This window comes from Pistacia vera, unplaced genomic scaffold (assembly GCF_008641045.1).
Source record: "Pistacia vera cultivar Batoury unplaced genomic scaffold, PisVer_v2 Contig196, whole genome shotgun sequence".
NCBI classification, from domain to species: Eukaryota; Viridiplantae; Streptophyta; class Magnoliopsida; order Sapindales; family Anacardiaceae; genus Pistacia; species Pistacia vera.
This window is the reverse complement of record NW_022195997.1, coordinates 473,674-494,892: the sequence shown is the minus strand read 5'-3', so window position 1 is coordinate 494,892 and position 21,219 is coordinate 473,674. Positions and strand designations below refer to the sequence as shown.

Genomic DNA, 21,219 nt, shown 5'->3' with positions numbered 1-21,219 from the left:
GGTGAGTGAAGGTGTTTTTATTATAATTTAAATTTTTATTATGATTAGAGTGTTTTAGCAAAATCTCAAATATAAGGGATAAGAAATAATCCAAATAATAATATTACAAAGAATGACAATTCAGGAATCTATATAATATATCTACCATTTTATTTCACTTAACCAAATATACCAATATAATATATGACCAATTTATTTTAATTTAATCAAATAAATTTAATATAACATTCTCAATCATTTTTAAAATAATATACCTTTTTGTTAATATTATATTTCTATAAAAAAATAATAATAAAAATAAATAAAAATAAAAAGTTTTAGACTGACATATGATTACGAAAACAAAAGCGGCATTAATGAGACAGCAAATTTTGGGGCCATTTCACGAGGGAAACCCATGAAAAGAAACATTAATGAGTTGAACGAACCAACCCCAAGCCTGTATGGCTATATCGTCAGTTTGTGGTTCTGAGTCCTACACCAGTCTTCTTCTCATCAATTAAGAGAGAAGTTTCTGCTTCTCATTGGATACAGAGACAGCTAAGTGGATCATAATTGTGTTGTTTCTAAGAAATTTTTTAAGAGAATTTAGGATCTCATATTCCTATCATCGTTTATTAATCTTTAACACAAGAACAGTACAACGATATTAACCCAGTTATTATATGATAACAAACTACATAATTCTGATAATTAAAGCTTTGATCTTGATGGGTTCGTGTGTCAATTCTTCCACCATAATAACTGACCCCCATCACTCAATTAATTAGCGTACTATATACAGTACTAGAGGATTGTTCTTGAAATTCAGCAGCACTTGTGATTGATCCCCACAAATAGTTTCAAGTTTCAACTCAAAATCTAAATCTAAATGGAGGACGCCATTGTTCTATATCCCTCTCCTGGAAGGGGTCACCTAGTGACCATGGTTGAGCTAGGCAAACTCATTCTGTCCAACTACCCTTGTTTCTCAATCTTCATCATTATCCCCACTGCACCATTCGAAACCGCCGTCACTGACGACTATATAGCCGTCGTCTCCACGGCCACACCCTCCATCAGCTTCCACCACCTCCCACCCGTCGCTCTCCCTCAAAATGCTTTCTCTTCTCCAAAGGATTTCCCTGCCCTTATGTACCAGCTTGCTACACTCAATAACACTAGTCTCCACCAAACCCTCTTGCAACTCTCCAAGCACTCAAAACTCAAAGCCTTTATAATCGATTTCTTTTGCAACGCTTCATTCCAAGTCTCGTCAAGTCTCAATATCCCAACCTACTATTACTTCACCTCTGGCACAAACGGCCTTGCTGTTTTTGTTTACTTCCCCACTATTCATAAAAGCACTACAAAGAGCTTGAAAGAGATGGATGACATGAAATTACATGTCCCAGGCTCGCCGTCCTTCCCTGCAAAAGACATGCCAGAAGCCATGCTTGACCATGAGGCTACTGTGTATCAGTGCTTCATGGACACTGCCATCAACATGACAAAATGTGCAGGGCTTATCGTAAACTCGTTTGAATTATTGGAAGAAAGGTCTTACAGAGCTCTAGTGAATGGAGAATGTGCACCAGGCGTGACCATGCCACCTGTATATTGTATAGGCCCAGTGGTGAGTGAAAAGAGTGAAGGTAGTAAAGAAAAACACCAGTGCCTGAGTTGGCTCGACTCTCAACCGAGTCAAAGCGTAGTGTTTTTATGTTTTGGAAGCCTCGGGATGTTCTATACAAAACAGTTAAAAGAAATTGCAATTGGGTTAGAGAGAAGTGGAGTTAGGTTTTTGTGGGTGGTGCGTAATCCACCACGGAACGATGAGACACTGCGCAAGTTAGCAGTAGCTGATCCGGGCATAGTCATTCTTGCCGGAAGGGTTCTTGGAGAGGACAAAAGATAGAGGATACGTGATGAAAACATGGGCCCCACAGGTGGCTGTACTGAGTCATAACTCAGTGGGCGGGTTCGTCACTCACTGTGGTTGGAACTCAGTTCTTGAAGCAGTGTGCGCTGGGGTGCCAATGTTGGCGTGGCCCCTCTATGCAGAGCAAAAGATGAACAAAACATTCTTGGTGGAGGAAATGAAGGTAGCTTTGCCGGTGAACGCTTCAGAGGAGGGGCTGGTGGGTGCAACCGAGTTAGAGAAACGAGTGACTGAATTGCTGGACCCTGATAAGGGTCGACCGGTGCGACAGCAGGTTAAGGCAATGAGAGACGGAGCTGCGGCGGCCATGACAGAGGGTGGGACATCTCATGTCGCCTTAGCCAAGTTGGCCGAGTCATTTAAACAAGGATGAGGAAATTACTGGTGGGAATACTTCCATTTTAATGCTAAAATTAGCATTAATTCATTTGTGAGGTATTAATTATTTCCTGGCTAGCATGCAGTTGATATGGTGAGGAAGATGAGGAAAATAATAATAGTAAATAAATAAAAACTTTTTCTTTAATGTATTTTACTATTTTTCATCTTCTTAAATCTTATATTTTCTGATTTTCATAATTTAAGTCAAATGAATAGTATTAACTATTAAATAATCTTGGCTACCTTTGTTTTGTTATTCCTATTCATATTCATAATCCTATTCTCAGAATACTTATTTATTTTATTATTTGAGAAATACTATTCTATTTTTTTAATTACTCTTAAACCCTTTCAGTTTATTAATTTAATTAAACACCTCTTAGAAAAAAAGTTTAAAAATTAACAAAAACAATGGTCATTAATTCGTCGATCTGGCCTTTTTCGATCAGATCCACATTGGATTTGGCCATCAGCAACAACCAAAGAAATGGCCGTCGTTGACGGTCAACAACGACCAAATCTGGCCTTTTGCGGCCGTCTAAGACCAAATCTAGCCGTAGATCTGGCCTTTTTCGACCAGATCAATGGTGGATCTGGTCAGAAAATGCCATATTGACGCACGGTTGACCAGATCCGACAGGTCTGCATCGTAACGCCATTTTCTGGCCAGATTCCTGCGGTGGTGGTCGGAATCTGACACTGTGGATGAGTGGGGGTATTTTTCTCATTTTATAAAAATTTTATATATTGTAGTGTTTAGTTAAATTAGCAAACCTAAGAGGTTTTTTTTGTGAATTTTTAAGTTTTACCTTGTAATGCTCATCCTATTCAATTACCCAATGTTATTCTCAAAATCCTATCCAAAATAACAAAACAAAGGGATCCTTATTACCTAGTGACTTTTATGAACTGGGAAAATCACAAAAAAGACCTAGTGTTCGATTAGTGAGCCCCATAGGTTTGAAACCTGTAACGCAATCCCCTGCAATTTTGAAATTCTGCAGGCAGGCCCTTGAGATCTGGTTTTCTTCTTCTTGGTTGAAACCCTAGGGCCGCCAATTTGGGCAGACATGACTCGATCAGGATACATATTCCGCACAACCCTTCATCGTATTGATAAGATCTTTTGCTTCAAATGCAATTCTACCCTACTTATCTTGAATTTCTCTATAAGTCATACAAATATTACAGGCTTGACTTTCAAATTCTTCCAACTGCAGTCTGCCATGAAGCTAGCCTCTTTCGTCGCCCACCCAATAGTTATTTTTCTTGGGAACAGTAGGACCTTCCTTCCCACACAGTTATACGTGGAGCTTATTAAAGATGCTTTCAACCGAATACCCAAGTCTCATGGGTAAAATATTACATTATCTTATCTAGCTTGGTTATATAAATCTTAAACAATCTTTAGACCCAATTCTCTAATAAACTGCAGCCAACAAGGCTTAGTAACAACACCATCTCCAAGATACTGTGCAGCAGCAAGTTCATAATGGATGCTTGAATCAATAAATAAATTACTACGAGCAAACCATTGAATGTAGGTGCCACTTGCCAGGATGAGTAAAGCTAGCGTGTCCATTTGTTGAGGAGTAAATAATGGCTTTATTCCTTTCCAAATCATAAGCATTCACCCATTCACCACCACTGTGCTAGGAGAATTGTATACACCATAGCTCTCCAGTGAAGTTGCTTATACCGAAACACAGTCACCCACATGCTGCTGACCAATCTTGCAAAGAGCAATGTTTGACAATGCATGATGGTTACAGGACAGAGTTGATTGACAATGCATTTAACCTAGATCAATTATTGAAAATAAATGAATTACAATTGGACCCAATTGACAAATATGGAGCATTTAAAAAAAATAAAAAATTAAGAAATAGGAAAAACCTAATTAACTAATCAACAATAATTGATCATTCTCTTAAGCCTTCATTAATATATAACTTTTGATTAAGATAAGGGCGGAGCAACGATATTACTTCTGGAGTGGCCAAAACATGTAATAATTTAAAATCTAATAACTTATTCAAAATCCAAACCTACTGAAGCAAATATCAAAGCAAGTGTAGATGCAAAAAATCTACCGTTATGAAAATAGGGTGTGATCCCGTGAGGTTGAGGTCACTGACAATCCGTTAGATCTGCACACATGAAAGGGCAAGTGTGAAGCTTTCGGAAAACACCGAGGTGGTGTTTGCCGTAGGCACTCCGATGCTCAAGTCAGCAAGACTGAAAGAGATTTAATAAGAATTAAGGAGAAGAAGAATTACCAGGAGTCTTGTCGGAGGCAAGGACTATGGCGGAGGCGTCGGGTTCTTGGGAGCAAGAACTTAGGAGCAAATAGATGGTTTTGAGTAGTGTAGATTGACTATGGGAGACTGCCCCCTAATGAGAGGGCGAGCCTCTGTTTTTATAGTGAACCCAAGGGGTTGAAATCCTAGTAGGACATTAAGTCCTCTTTTGGGAGATAATCCCTATCATAAAAAAGATATGATTTCTTAACCTTATCAGATCAAGTTTAATAGTTTGAGTAAGATTTGAAATCTTAGTAGAAGAGGAAATAGAATGGGATTCTGATTTCCTATTTATGACTGTTGCAGGCTAATGGGCTGAAACCCAGTTTAGCTTAATTTATAGGATAACCCAACTCATAGAGTGGGTAAGTCGCAAGGTGATTTTAAGCGTAGACCCAATCGAGATTGGGTTGAGACCTTGAACCGTGACATGTTTATTTCGTTATTGGACCTCGTCAAGCCCAATATGATTTTTGACCCTAACAGCAAGCAAGCACATATATATATATATATATATATATATTCTATAATATATATATATATATATATATATATGTATATATATATATATATATATCTCTAATCATACTGAAATGATTAATGTTTGCTGTAATCATAATTCTTCATTAGTGTGAAAAGAATTTTTAGCACTTTAATAATTAAGGGAGCCCCTTGCAAGGGTGGGGTGGCCTGCATGTGGCTCCGCCGCCACTGATTATGATTCCATTGCGACTTTAAAAGAATGCTTTGAGGTAATCAAATGATGGTTACAGGATTAAGGATTGAAAATGCATTTAACCAAATATCAATCTTGTCTTCATTCTTGAATTGCCATTCTTCCTTTGCTACGTTAAGGTTGATCTCCGTTTTTCCGATTGTTGTGGGATTTCCATTGCATTTAGCTTTGAATATTGATTCATGTGAAAATTTGTGTTTTGAAAACGTGTAAGGAATTATTAATTATTATTTTTCATGATTTGAAATCTCTATATATTGAAAACCTAAAAAATAGTGCACTTTTAAAATGCACGGAGCTCTTCAATCAAGGCTGACAACATTGAAATAAAGATTCTCTTACAGTTTTCGTTTTTCAACAATCAAATACACCTTGCATTCACGGGTTTTATTATAATCTATGGTTCAATTAATACATTGATATAACATTTATAAATCATAAACTAAATAAGATGTACCAAAATCCTACCTTCACGCTGACGATTCCAGGTTCTAGAAGAAAGGGAGTAAGATTGATTCTGATTGAAGAAATTATTTTCAACAACAAACCACGTTATGGCTTCAACTACTAGCAAAAAATATATAGGTTAAAGGTTTGTTGTCATCTTGTTATCTAATAGTCAGAGATTATACGTTTCTACAAAATTAACAAAACTCATTCTAGAAGTTACTTGGACATATTATAAATGAACTAGAAGCAGGACCCACGTTATGTCTAGTTCAAAGGCAATTATAATTTTTCTTCTTCTTTCACCTAACAATGCACCTGTACCATGCCACCGCTCAACTGAAGGACTTTGATGAGAAGCTTTACTACAAATCCCTTTTTATACGTATTTATATTTCATATTTACAATGCACCCATTTCTCAAAAAATGAACGTATTTCTCAAGTATTAGAATGTCATCAACCCAGTCAGGATTATCCTTATACCTTCGGATATAGAGGAACCCGAGGCTTTCACAAAAATAAAAAATAAAAATAAAAAAAATGGTTATCAACCCTTCAACGAGCTGCCCGCCCGCATCATCTTTATTTAATGTGTATCGATTTCACAGAAAAAAATGAACACATACTTTATAATAATATTATAAAATATTTGACTACGTAACATAAACATAAGACAAGCTTTTGAAAGTCCAACAAACTCTATTTAAGGGTAAGCAGAGTTGAGGAAGAATTACGTGCACAACATAAACAGAGTAGTATTGTTCTTGAAATAGGGGATTACTTGTAATTGATCCCTTTGTTTCAAGTTTCAACTCAAAAACTACAACGATATGGAGGGCGCTATTGTTCTATATCCATGTCCAGGAAGTGGTCACCTAGTCTCCATGGTTGAGGTAGGAAAACTCATACTTTCCAACCATCCTTCTTTCTCAATCTCTGTTATTATCCCCACTGCTCCATTCGAAACCGCTGCAACTCACGACTATATAGCCGCCGTCTCCAAAGCTATACCCTCCATCACCTTCTACCATCTCCCACCGGTCGCTCTCCCTCAAAATGCTTTGTCTATTGCAAAGGATTTCCCAACCCTAGTTTACAAGCTTGGTCAACTCAATAACCCTAATCTCCTTGAAACCCTCTTGGCCATTTCCAAGCGCTCAGAAGTCAAAGCATTTATTATTGATTTCTTTTGCAACGCTGCATTTCAAGTCTCGTCAAGTCTCAATATCCCAACCTACTATTACTTCACCTCTGGAGCAAACAACCTTTCTTATTTTATTTACTACCCCAAGATTCATAGAAGCTTAACCAAGAACTTGAAAGACCTAGAAGACATGAAATTAAATGTCCCTGGCTCACCGTCCGTTCGAGCAAAAGACATGCCAGAATCCATGTTTGATCGTACGACTTATGTGTATCAGTGCTTGGTGGACACTGCCCTCAACATGACAAAATCTTCAGGGCTTCTCGTAAACTCGTTTGAATTGCTTGAAGAAAGGGCTTGCAGAGCACTAGCGAATGGAGAATGTGCACCAGGCGACTCCATGCCACCCGTGCATTTCATAGGCCCAGTGGTGAGTGAAAAGAAGGAAGGTAGTAAAGAAAAACACGAGTGCCTGAGTTGGCTCGACTCTAAACCGAGTCAAAGCGTAGTGTTTTTATGTTTTGGAAGCATGGGGGTGTTTTATACAGAACAGTTAAAAGAAATTGCAAATGGGCTAGAGAGAAGTGGAGTTAGATTTTTGTGGGTGGTGCGTACTCCACCACCGAACGATGAGACAGTGCGCAGGTTAGCAGAAACTGATCCAAGTATAGAGTCATTCTTGCCGGAAGGGTTCTTGGAGAGGACAAAAGATAGAGGATACGTGGTGCAATCATGGGCCCCACAGGTGGCTGTACTGAGTCACAACTCCGTTGGCGGGTTCGTCACTCACTGTGGTTGGAACTCAGTTCTTGAAGCGGTATATTCTAGCGTGCCAATGTTGGCTTGGCCTTTATATGCGGAGCAGAAGATGAATAAAACGTTCTTGGTGGAGGAAATGAAGGTAGCATTGCCAGTGAATGCGTCAGAGGAGGGATTGGTGAGTGCAACCGAGTTGGAGAAACGAGTCATTGAGTTAATGGAGTCGGATAATGGTAAAGCGGTGCGACAGCAGGTTAAAGCAATGAAAGAGGGAGCTGCGGCGGCCACGAGGGAGGGTGGGTCATCTCGTGTCGCCTTAGCCAAGTTGGTGAGTCATTTAAACAATGATAAGTGAGTTAACTTGGTGGTGGTACCCACTTGGATTGAGTTCCATTTAAAGCAGAAAATTCCATCGGTTCATTCTGGATAACATGTACTTGATATTCCGAGGAAGATGAAAAGAAATTAAATAAATTATTAATTTGAGGAAATAAACTTTTTCGTTACGCATTTTTCATCTAATAGTTTATTCCATTTGCTTTTATCGACTGAGCTAACAGTCAAAGACAGATATGACCAGACTGAACTGTCGTAAACCAGTAGGTCAATAGAAAGGACCCCCGTCAATCTTGATTTGTAGTGGTCAATGTGGCCTGGTTAAGGTGGGCGAAAATTAGTTGAGCTGTTTCTATTAATAAACTGCTCCATAGTCGTCTAATTCATTATCATCATGCATCACCACTTTTAGCGGTTGTTCACTAGCAAATGAAATTGAAACTCTAAAAAGTAATACCAACTCCACCCAGGTTCTCTTCCATTTATGCTGTCAAATCCGAACCCACCACCACTACCACTGCTTTAAGATCCTTCATCGAACATAATTTTAAAAACATTAATGGGAACGGTATATCACAATCCCATCACAATAATGAAATCTTGTTTGTTTCTAGCGCTAACCATAAATGATCAGTTTTTGATCAAACAATATACGAACTCGTTTTTGTTTCTTGTTTTGTTTTAAAAAGTCAACACTACTTCAGTGTTATTTTATACAATAATAATATTTTGGATACTGATTTTACTAACCAGTATACTAATATTTGTTAAAATTATATATAGTATTCATACTATATATATATATATGATATATGTATTATATTTTAGGTTAGTATATTGATTAGTAAAATCCGTTAGTACGCATAGTATTATCCTTTATATAAAAACCTTTCTCTCTCTCTTTTAATTTATTCATGTTTCGTAATTTATTTACAATTATTTTATTTTACAAAATATTAATTTTTAATAATACTTTTCTATTCAATCAAAAATTTTAATCTTATACTGATTTTGTATTTTCTCTATGCGTTTATTTTTAGAGTTATGACGTATGAGGTCTAAATTTTATTTGCAAAATCTTTATTTAAAAATTTGTGAAAATTAGTAAACAAATTAAGATTATTAAAGAATTTGATTAATTTTTAGCTTTCAATAACAAATTCTTTACAAAGAGAGATAGAGGTCCAAATTTTTATAAGGATAATAACCGATGAAATTAAGAACTCTCTATTTATAAGGGTTGCCCCAAATTTAAATCATGTATATATACACACTTTGTCCCAACAGATTTTACAAACAAAGATTTATATTCGGCCGGTCTTATTGACAAGGCCGAACCATTGCAAATCAAAAGAAGGCTAGAGCTATTGATTAATTAACATGAGTAAGTCATTGGAGGTGGAGATAATGGGCACCACAGAAATCATCAAACCATCTTCTCCAACTCCCGATCATCTAAGAAACTTTAACCTCTCCCTTCTTGATCAAATTGTTCCTGTGGAATATACAGCTGTAGTTCTTTTCTACACGGGGAATGGTGACGCCAATGCTGCAAAAAAATCTCAACGTTTAAAGACTTCATTATCGCAAACTCTCTCGAGCTTTTATCCATATGCCGGGATAATTAAAGACCATAAATTGGTGGAATGTAATGACAATGGAGTTGTATACATTGAAGCTTATGCCAATTGTTATTTATCTGATATTCTTCATCAACCTGATCAAAAGCTGCTAAGAAAATTCCTTCCGATTGAGATTGAATCTCCAAAAGCAGGCACGGGTCCACTACTTCTTGTTCAAGCAACATTTTTCAAATGTGGCGGAGTTGCACTTGGATATTGCCTGTCACACAAAATCGGAGATGGAAATACAACAGGCATGTTCATCACTAGCTGGGCTGCAAATTCTCTCGGGTCTAATAAGGCAGTGATTCCTAAATTCATTGCAACTTCTGGCCTTTTCCCACCAGATGATTCATTGGCTCCTTACATGGATGTGATTGGTTCTAATTATGTAACCAAGAGGTTTGCTCTTTACGAATCAAAGATTGCTGTGCTTAGGGCTAAAGCTTCTAGTGCAAACGTCCCCAAACCAACCCGTGTAGAATCTGTGACAGCACTCATTTGGAAATGTGTAACCACTGCCGCTAGGTCGAACCGAGGATTTCCAAGGGTATCTTCAACAGTACACTCCATGAATTTACGAAAGATGGTTGTGCCGCCATTGCCAGATTACGCTGCAGGTAATATTATAGGGGACTTTCCAGCTGAGACGAAAGAGAAGAAGCTAGATTTACCGGACTTGGTTTCGAAATTAAGGAAAGGTAAGGAAGAATTTTGTAAAAATGGTCTGAAAATTCTTCTAACGAATAAGAGTTTAACGAAACCTGAAGAGTTATGTAACGCGGTCGAAAACGAAGATATAGATTTCTATATGTTCTCAGACCTGAGTAGATTTCAGGTATACGAATCAGATTATGGATGGGGAACACCAATATGGGTGAGTATTCCTAATTATATGCATAACTTAGTTATGTTCGTGTCCACGAGAGATGGCCTAGGATTAGAAGCGTTTGTGACTTTGTGCGAAGAAGACATGGCATTATTTGAACGTGACCCAGAGTTACTTGCATTTGCAGATTTTAATCCAAGTGTCTTGGAAGCACCGAGTCACCTAGGGTTGGTTTCACGTCTTTAATTAGGAAAGAAAAAATTAGCAATTTCTTTCCGGCTATTGGTTGATCTTGACATGGATTAGTAATTTTATTTTATTTTATTTTATTTTTTCACATCTGATTCATGTTTTGATCTTTTGCTTTGAGGTCTGTAACAATATTACAGAAATATATCCTTGATTTTGAAATGGATATTATCTATTTATATTATACATTCTTTTGCATATATATATATACATATATGTGCTATTCAAATAATTCTTAGAACAATATTACAGAAATATATCCTTGATTTTGAAATGGATATTATCTATTTATATTATACATTCTTTTGTGTATATATATGTGCTTTTCAAATAATTCTTAGAACAAAGAATATGCAATACAAAATTATAAGTTTTTAATTGGTTGACATTTAAATTTATTGTTATTTTGTTTTTCAAAAATCATAATAGCTATTTTAATCAATATATATATTATTTTTTGTGTTGCTTAATTACATTATGTTCTTGGGATTATTTATGAGGATCTTTTTTAGTTTTAATTTTCTTAAACTTTCAATTTAATTATCTAAACTTTTATTTTAGATATAACGATGATATATACCATAAGTAAATGGAATGAAATGCTGACTCTTTTAAAATATATAAAAAAATAAATATGAACTCTATGGGATGCCATGAGAAAATAAAAATTAGTTTTAAACTTTGAAGTGGGTATCTTAAAAAAGTCGGGGTTTATTTAGTCCATTAATAGGGTGTCAATAGTAGGGATGATCGGTCCGGGTATCTTTTAGAGGAATCGGAACTGACTGGTTCGTGAAACATGGAATCAAAACCGGAATCAGTCAGTTTCAGTTCCTAAATAGGTGGAATTGGTATTCTATTCCAGGTACCCCAGACAATGACAAGATGGTCCCTATTAGTTTAAAAGATGACAAGACACCTTTGCAAATTACAAATACAATACACCTCCATTTGTTTACAAAAATACAAATATGATTGATTACTTTATTTCAAATGGCCTAAATACAAATCACGAGATTTTTTATTTTAATAAATTCTTTAACTTTTCTCTTTTTAATTATTTTAAATATTTTAAATGGTGCAAAAACCTACCAAATATCAACTGGTCAACAATACATCAATTTCATGGATTAATTTCTTTTATTAAGATAAAAATATGTTACTACTTAGAAATAATCCTTGACATCCAATATAAAATTGAACTAGAGAGATAATCAACTACGGAGCTAGGTTTTTCTTTTTCTTGAAAATGGTAAATATGTATAAAAAGAAAGAAAAAATATACAAAATAAGAGGGGCATACCCCAAGAGAATGTCAAAACTAACCAAAATGGATGTGCCTATCTTTTTCGACATGCAAGACAAAAAGATGGGCACAACCGCTCAAAAAAAGGAGCATGCAAGCTCTATACAAAAGAGAGAGGGGACACAATACAAGCGCTCTAAGGGAGTGTGTAGGCTCTATATAAAAGAGGCAGGGGCACAGGCGCCCTAAGGAGTAAAGGTGGAACAAATGGGCCGAGTTAGATAGGTCAACCCTAACCCAGCCCGCAATGAAGCGGGTTGAACCCGGACCTCCAATATGGCAGTCCGAGTTGAACCCAACCCGGTAGCAACCCCCGGGCGGGCCGGGTTGCAAAATGGCAACCCGCAACCCGGCGGGTTGTTGTTTTGTCTCTTTTAAAAGAGACCCGCCAACCCGCCGGGTTAGCTGTTGTCAACTCAGCGGATTGGCTGTTTGACTGTTTAGCAACAGCCAACCCGGCGGGTTGGCCCAAAAAAAAAAAAAATTAATTACTTTTTTTTTTCCAAATTACCCCTTTACCCTTGAAATATAGCCGCTTTATAGCTGTTGGAGGGGTCTTTTTCATCATTTTTCTTTCCCATTTTTTTTCTAGAAATTGGCCTTAAACTTTCACATTTTTCTCACAACTCAAATTCTCTCATATTCTCTAATCTCTAATCTCTCAATTATTCATTTATTCTTTTAATCTCTTTGTTATCAATTTGCTCGTATTTTAATTTTTATTAGTTTTTGCAATTTTTAATTCATATTTCCAATTTTCCAAATTCCAAATTCCATATTCTAGTTCTCTTTCTTTAATTTTTATTTCTTCTACATCAATTGTTTTTTTCAACTACAATGGATAGATATTTCTCTCCCATCAATTACAATGATGAAGGAAACTACTATCCTAGTCCTAGTCCTGCTGATTTTACTAACATAAATGTAGGAGGAGATTTAAATAGTCCCGCTTTCCCATTCTCAGAATCCGATACACCTCAAAATATGCCCCCGATTCCAACAGCTCCCGGTGGTTCTAGAAGTCGTCCTCGTAATCGTCGTGCTCGTCCAACTTTATCTCAAGCTGAGGCGGGATCATCAACTGCCGTCGAAAGCGAAGACAGACACACATCATACGTTTGGGCGCATTTCGACAAGTTTTACAAGATAAAAAATGGCGTTCAAGTCAAGAAAGCGAGATGCAAATACTGTGGAAATATTTATAAAGTTGATTCAGGTAATGGTACTAGTACTTTAAAAATGCATGCTAATAAACATATTAATCAACATGGAAATAGAGAAAGCAATCAAACTCAAATAACTAATATGGGTACTAATTGGCGTTATAATTCTGATGTATATAGGGAACAGTTAGCTTTATATATTGCTGCAACTGATCAACCTATTAATATGGCTGAAGATAAATATTTTGAAAGATTTGTTCAAAATTCATTTTTTCCAGGATTTAAAAGTTATTCTAAAACTGCAACTAGAAATGATTTAATAAAATTGTTTAAAAAAATGAAATTAGAATTAAAAAATAAATTTCATACTTGTCATATTAGTGTGGCTCTAACTGCCGATATTTGGAGTGGTAGAGCTAAACAAGATTATATTTGTGTGACTAGTCATTATTTTGATAATGAATTTAAATTAAATAAATCTTTATTAGGATTTAGATTAATGGATGTGGATCATAGTGGTTTAGAAATCTATAATAAAATTGTTTGAAGTTTAGAAGATTATGATATTGTTAGTAAAGTGTAAGTTTAATCTTAGATAATACAAGTTCTAATAATAAAGCTATAGATTATTTTCAAAGTAATTATCCTTTATATAACAATTTGAAGTTTTTTCACCAACGTTGTGCATGTCATGTTATTAATTTAATTGTGAAAAGTGGTATGAAAACAACTAAAGAAAATATTAATAGAATTAGAGATGTGAACTTGGATTACTAGTAGTAATAAAAGAAATGCTGAATTTCAAGACGTTTGTATAAAATTAAATATGTCTCCTAGAACTTTTGCATTAGACATGCCTGCTAGATGGAATAGTACTTTTAATGTTTGATTCATGTTTACCTTATGCTAATATAATTAGTTATTTTGTAGCAAATAATAAGGTCCTCATTATTGGTAGAAAATGATTGGCAAATAGCAAAGTATTCATTTTTTCTTAAAACTTTTTACCAATCCACTTTCAAACTTTCTGGTGTGTATTATCATATTAGTCCATTGGTAATACATACAATTATAAAATTTCCGTTATTTATAAAAAACAAAGACAATGTAATTTTAAATGCACCAATAAAGGCAATAGAAATTTTTTTTAAAAAATATGGAAACCCATTCATTTTCTTTATTGTTTAGGTGTTATATTATCCTAGAATTAAATTAGTAGGTTTAGAAAATGGTTTTGACAATTTATGTGAAAATTTACAAACCGAAGATATGTCAATCAAATAGGAGAGGTAAAATACACTTTTCGAAGTATATTTCCAATATGAAAACAGGTATGGGAACCCGCAAAGAGGCGAAACATTCAGGGAAGCTACATCAGAGAAACAAATGAAGACTTCTACTCTTGGGGTGCACTGAATAGGCCGAAGAGGACCCGAATCCGAAGCATAACCTTCTCTTCAAAAGCCCACCAACAACAACAACTAAGTCTGTCTTCCATGCAGTCACAGAGTAATGAGCTTCAACAATATTTGACAACCCTGAATATTACCAGTAGATCCACAACAGAGAGCCAACATGATCTTTAGACTATTGGAGAGCCAGAAAATGTATTTTTCCGGTATTATCAAGTATTGCCTTGGTGTTTTCGCTGTCCTGTCTAACCGTCTCATCCGAACAAACATTTAGTGCAAGTGGAAGAATTTTAATGAAAAGAGGACTAAACTTTCACAAAAAATGATTGAAGTCCCACATGTCTTCGAGATTGGGAACGGTCGCGCCATCAAGGTCATTACGGGTTGTCGACGATACTTTAATAGAATCATTTCAATTTTGTAATATAGATGATACGGTGAGGGAGGTCCTAGTGAACCTCAAAATTAGTTGTTTTGTAAATTGTAACTTGTAAATTAATTGTCAATTATTGCACTCTTTTTTCATTACAAGTTTTTGTCCTATTGGGTTTTTCTTTGTGAGGTTTTTAACGAGGCAATAATTATTGTAATTTCTATTTTATTTTTTAATAAAGAATAAATTTAACTATTATTATATTACAATTTTAATGTATTAAAATTGAATTAATATTTGGAATGTTAACAAAAAAAAATTTAATTTAATTTAATTATTGATATTTGAAAAGAAATTAACAATTAACTAAAAGCAATTACATTTATTCATTTATAAATTGTTAATTATTCATTTGAAAAGTTAATTAAACATTTAAACTTAAACAAAATAAAAAAAAATAAAAAATAAAAAAGAGGGTTAACCCGGCCCAACCCGCAGCCTAACCCGGCGGGTTAGGGTTGGTGGTCCGGGTTGGGCCAGCCAATTCCCCAACATTAGCGGGCCTAACCCGGCCTGCCAATGTTGCTGGGCGAGTCAGGACCGACCCGCCGCTAAAAGCAACCCACCGCGGGTCGAGCCGGGCAGGTTGCTTTTCCACCTCTATTAAGGAGCACACATGCTCTAGAAAAAACAAACCAAGCAAAATCAGTCTAGCAGGTGCCAGATGGCTCTAAGCTGAGGATGAATGTCATACTTAAAGGCCAAGTCGCAGACTCAATCTCGGACTAAGTTGAAAATCTTATCAATGACAACATGCTGAAAATCTTATCATGATTCATGTCATACTTCATCTTCTTGTCGATCAAGAGGTCTAGTTTCTGACTCATAGTCTCCCATATCCTGAACAACATAGTCAAGAGTCTGAATTTCTTTTTGACAATACTCTTCCTGAAGTTCAGACTCAGAAGAAAAATACATCAATTCTTCATGGAAAACAACATTCATCATCACAAACGTTTATTGAGTTGGAGGATGATAACAATGATACCTCTTTTGATGAACACCATACCCAACGAAAACATATTTCAATACACGAGGGGACAACTTGTTGTGTTGATGTTTATGAAGGTGAACAAAGGCGATACAACCAAAAACATGAGGTGGTAAGTTGGGGACCGTTGGAGCATTCACTACTTTACCAAGGGCCTGAAAAGGTGTCTAGAACCCAATAGAAGTAGAATTACTCGATTGATTAGGTAAGCTACAGAAGTAAGTGCTTCTTCCCAAAAAGATAACAACATGTGAGCTTCTATTAATGAGGCACAAACGACCTCCAATAAATGCCGATTTTTTCACTCAGCAACTCCATTTTGTTGGGGTGTGTTGAGACAAGTAGTCTGATGAATGATGCCATGTGTTGCCAAGTATTGTTTAAGAGCCAAATTTTGATATTCTCCTCTATTGTCATTTCGGAGGACTTGGACCTGTGCATTATACTGCATATGAACCATTTTATGAAATCCCTGAAAGAGCAAATTAATCTCCCTTTTAGATTTCATTAGACATACTTAAGTCATCCTTGTATAGTCATCAATAAAAGTAACAAACCAACGGGATCCACCTAAAGTAGTAACTTGTGATGACCCCAAGACATCTGAATGTATAAACATAAAAGGACTTGGACTTTTGTTTAATGTTAATGGGAATGGGACTTCGATGACTTTTTAATAGTTCACAAACATCATAGCTGAAGTTACCGATATCATTTTTTTCAAACAAACTTGAAAAAAGTTTCTTTAAGTAACCAACCGAAGCATGTCTGAGGCACCGATGCCATAACCAGATATCATATTTCTATTTATCCCTTTTAGAGTAATCTACAGTCAAATCCTGCTGGAACCTGACAGAACTTTGTGACTCTAAATCCAAGTAATACAACTGCCCCTGTCTAATACCATAACAAATCGTCTGCTTTGTTTGAATGTTTTTAAATTCACAAAATTCAGGCCAAAAAATCACCACACACGATAAGACTTTGGTTATTTTGGAGACTAACAACAAGTTATAACTCAAGAATGGAACAACTAACACAAAATATAAGTGTAAAGTGTTTTTAAGGGTTAATGATCCCTTCCCAATGACCCGGGTGGACTTACCATTGACAATAGAAACAAATTTTTATGAGGATGTTTTAAGGTTAAAAACATGCTTAGAATCAAATGTCATTTGATCGATAGCACCAAAATCAATTATCCATGCACTATTAGAAACATATATACACATATACAAAGACTTACAATCATTTCTAACAATAGCTACAAATGATGAAGACTGTTTAACATCTTCTTTCTTTTCCACAACAGCATCAATATAACTTCTCTTCTTGTTATTATTGGGTTTGCTAGATGAAATTGTTGGGCTTGCTAGATTTCATCAGCACATGCTGACTGTCACTTTGAGCTATCATTGTCGAAGTGTCAATATAATTTAGAACCATATTCTTCCGTAGAGTTTCTCCACACATCTTTTTTTTTTTTTTCACTTGACCTTTTTTTTACTTTGATTTTGACTTTTTTTTCTTTGATTTTTTTTACTCTTTTTCCTTTTTTTTTTCTTCGACCTTTTTTTTTTAAGAGATAAAGCAAAAAATAAAACTAAACTAAACTAAACCTTTTGAAACACAATCGGGTTTTGGAACAAACACTCACTGTTTTTTTTTTTTTTTTTTTTTTAACTGTTAAACATAAACTTCCCCTTTTTTTCTTTTCCTTAAACAGGGGCGTCTCTTCTTGGCACTGGACAGCCGGCGTGGTTCACTCCAGCAGATTGGGGATTTGCGGCGGCTTTTCGACTGAGTGATGGATTTGAGCGACAAGAGGATTTCCACGATTTGTTTGGAAGGAACGGTGGCGTCGATCTTGGTTCGCAGTGTCAGCTCTGTCGGTGTGGAACTTTGGTTCTCTTCTCGGTGGCAATTGATCTTCGAAGGTACGGAACGGCTACAGATTGATGTTGTCAGCTTTAGATCGTTGGTGTTTGGCTTCAGGATTTTGGATGGTGATGGCTTTGGTTTTGGGAAGTTTGTTTGAAGAATTGGGTTTTATGGGATACTTGGTGATGTGAGTTGCTTGGGTAGATTGGTAGTGGGTTGCCTGGCAATGTGAAGTTGTTTGGGATTTTGGGTTGATGTTGATTGGGATTTTTTTTTTTTCTTTGGTTGGCTTGTTGCTAACTTTGTTTGGAGCTTTGGATTTTTCTGAGTATGGTTTGGTAGCGGCCAAATTGGTGGTTGAGGTTTTGGAATTGGTTGGATGACTTGGATAGTTAGCTGGAGTTGATTTTTCAGATGGGATAATCTGGTGGTATTGAGATGGAAATGGCAATGATGTTTTAGGTTGTTCGGTTGGTGTCGTTTTCTGGGGGAATAGATACTCGCCAGCGAATTTTCTGACAGTTGCTCTAGAATGAGCAAAGTTTTAGGTCAAAGAGAGGCTTTATACCATGTTTAATTGAAAAATGGATTTCAATTCATAGATTTTATATAGGCGAGATACGATCTACGAAATTTTGTAATTATGTTAATTATAATATACCAATATAATTGGAAGATTATAATTATAAAATATCAAAAATATTATGGCTATTATAAAATTGACAAAGTTAAAGAGATTACATAATATTCAGGAAATATTAAGGAAATCTTTACTCATAAAGAGATATAACCAATGAACTACCTCAAGAGTCTCCCAAAATTATAGGAAGCATTAGTATTGAAATTTTAAGCACATATTTGTTATGCTTATTCATGTATGTTATATCTGCCAAGATTGTGATATCACCCACATCTGTACATATATATCATATTAATTTTATACTATATTGATTGTGTTAAGGTTAATTTGCTTTTTCTTTTTTGGGTGAAAGTTATATTGTTTTGATTTAATAATCTTACAAAGTTGTGAGCTCATTGAATTACATATTTTACTTCACCTTTCATTTCTTTATCTCGTATTTAGTTAGTCATTGATATTTGGACCAACCACCATGATATAGTATTATCTCGTTGTCGGTTTATTCTAAAAATAATATTATATATACAATATTTTTCATAATATGACAAAAATAATTAGGTGAAAGTTTATTTTTAAATTTAAAATCAGTTATATATATATATATATATATGACCTATGATATGGTCACTCCCCATATAAGATATCTAGATGAAGATTTAATTGCTTAATTTGGTATGTAATTCATACCAATAAATGATTTTTTTTTCTTAAAACTGGTTCATTTGAACAAGAGTTCTACATAAAAGATGGTCAATTTTGGTAAAAATTATGTTACTATAAAGGAATCAAAAGAAAATAACCTAACAGAATCAACACAATTCAATCATCCAAAATATTAACAAATTAAAATTCTGAAACGATAGAATTTCAAACTATAAATCAGCGTTACAGAATACGTTATGTACCGAGTCAGAATCAACTCATTTTAGCTTCCATGACTCAAACAATTTGAATAACGCAACACACGAGAATCCACCCTTATTCAATGCTGCTTTTGCTTCATTTTTCATGGCCTTGGTTTGTCTCCTAACGGAGTCACCTTCCTCCGAGTTCATAAACTCTCTAACTCGCTTGTCCACTTCAGTTGAACTCACAAACCCATTCTCAGACTCCACCATTGGTAAAGCGATTTTTAATTCTTGCACCAGTAATATCCTATTACATCTTTGCTCAGCATAGAGAGGCCATGCCAACATTGGAACACCAGCACACACTGCTTCAAGCACCGAGTTCCACCCGCAGTGAGTCACGAACCCACCCACCGAGTCATGATTCAAAATTTCCACTTGTGGAGCCCAGGACTTGAGAACGAACCCCCTTTCCCTAGTTCGATCCAAGAACCCTTCTGGAAATATCGAATCTAAGTCCGTGTCTAATTGAGGTGGATTCTTCACCACCCATAAAAACCTTTGGCCACTTCTCTCCAACCCCACAGCAATTTCTTTCAACTGTTCTGCAGAGAACCGTCCTAAGCTACCAAAGCACAAAAAAACAACACTTTGGATCGGCTGCGTGTCGAGCCACGCCAAATACTCTGGCTTACTATCACTATCACCACCACCGCCACCATGGCTGCTACCTCCCCGATTATCCGATGCAATTAATGGTCCGATGCAGTAGAGGGGTGGAAGCGGTGGAAGGGGACCGTCCGGCGCACCTAGCCCGTCTGTCATTGCTTTTACAGCTCTTGGTTCAAGAGACTCGAAAGTGTTCACTATAATTCCGGCTGATCTTGGCAACTGAATTGTGGCATCTAAAAAGTACTGATAGACGTTATCATCACGTTCAAGGAATGGTTGTGGCATGTCTTTGGCTGGCATGGGCGGGACGCCAGGAATATGAAGAAGGTTATCCATATCTTTAAAACTTTTGGTGGTGTTTTTGTGAATCGTGGGAAAGCAAAGCATGAGAGAGAGACAACCAGCACCAGAAGTGAAGAATTCATAAGTAGGGAAATTGAATTTAGCAGTGACAGATTGAGCAGCGTAGCAGAAAAAGTCGGCGATGAAAGCAAAGATGGTGTAATTGTTGGAGATAGAAACGAGGGCTTGGTGAAGATTAGGATTATTAAGGAGGAGGACTTCAAAGGTAAGGGTTTCAGGGATTTGACAAGAGGAGATGATTGATGGAAGGAGGGTAATAGTGGGGAGATGGTGGAAGATTATGGAAGGAATTGTAGCATAAACTTTATTAATATAAGGGGCGGTGGAGCCGGCGTCGTAAGGTGGATCAAAAACGATGATGTGAATGGAAAGTGAAGGCCGATGATTGAGGATGAGTTTAGCTAACTCAACCATGGAGATTAAGTGACCAATTGCTGGTGATGGGTACATAACAATGGCGTCCATGAAGCTTGGCGATGTGTGTGTTCTGAGGAAGAGATGATCAGACACTTGGGTATATATATATATATATCGTAGCAGGGCTACTTGAGCACCAGCAAACACCACAAATGACCAACATTTCTTCCCTTTTGCAAGTCTTACGTAGTTCTTGGCATACACGAACCTTTGACCCTCTAGACCCAAGCTCGTTCCCATGAGTTGTACATGTACGCTAACCCAATTGGTGTTAACCGAGGCCCAACGTTAACCATGTGAAATTTAATATCAGCATCAAGTTTACAATAATAGGATTTATTATTCGAAATCTTGTGTATGCAAT

At 36.1% G+C, this 21,219-nt stretch overlaps 3 protein-coding genes and 1 pseudogene across 3 annotated transcripts; 3 read left to right on the top strand and 1 right to left on the bottom strand.

Annotated features, from left to right (window-relative positions):
• Positions 1 to 842: 842 nt before the first annotated feature.
• LOC116128049 lies at positions 843 to 2,401 on the top strand (annotated as a pseudogene).
• A 4,117-nt stretch (positions 2,402 to 6,518) lies between these two features.
• Positions 6,519 to 8,199, top strand: LOC116127990 (UDP-glycosyltransferase 88B1-like). Its single transcript, XM_031413653.1, has one exon. It carries the CDS (start codon positions 6,621 to 6,623, stop codon positions 8,046 to 8,048), a length of 1,428 nt encoding a protein of 475 aa, XP_031269513.1. The 5' UTR covers positions 6,519 to 6,620; the 3' UTR covers positions 8,049 to 8,199.
• A 1,023-nt stretch (positions 8,200 to 9,222) lies between these two features.
• LOC116127868 (BAHD acyltransferase BIA1-like) lies at positions 9,223 to 17,993 on the top strand. The gene is made up of 2 exons (XM_031413531.1): positions 9,223 to 10,718; positions 17,761 to 17,993. Exons 1-2 carry the CDS (start codon positions 9,410 to 9,412, stop codon positions 17,991 to 17,993), a joined length of 1,542 nt encoding a protein of 513 aa, XP_031269391.1. The 5' UTR covers positions 9,223 to 9,409.
• A 1,395-nt stretch (positions 17,994 to 19,388) lies between these two features.
• LOC116127936 (UDP-glycosyltransferase 88A1-like) lies at positions 19,389 to 21,004 on the bottom strand. Its single transcript, XM_031413587.1, has one exon. The coding sequence runs from the start codon at positions 20,901 to 20,903 to the stop codon at positions 19,476 to 19,478; it is 1,428 nt and encodes a 475-aa protein (XP_031269447.1). The 5' UTR covers positions 20,904 to 21,004; the 3' UTR covers positions 19,389 to 19,475.
• Between the last annotated feature and the right edge of the window lie 215 nt (positions 21,005 to 21,219).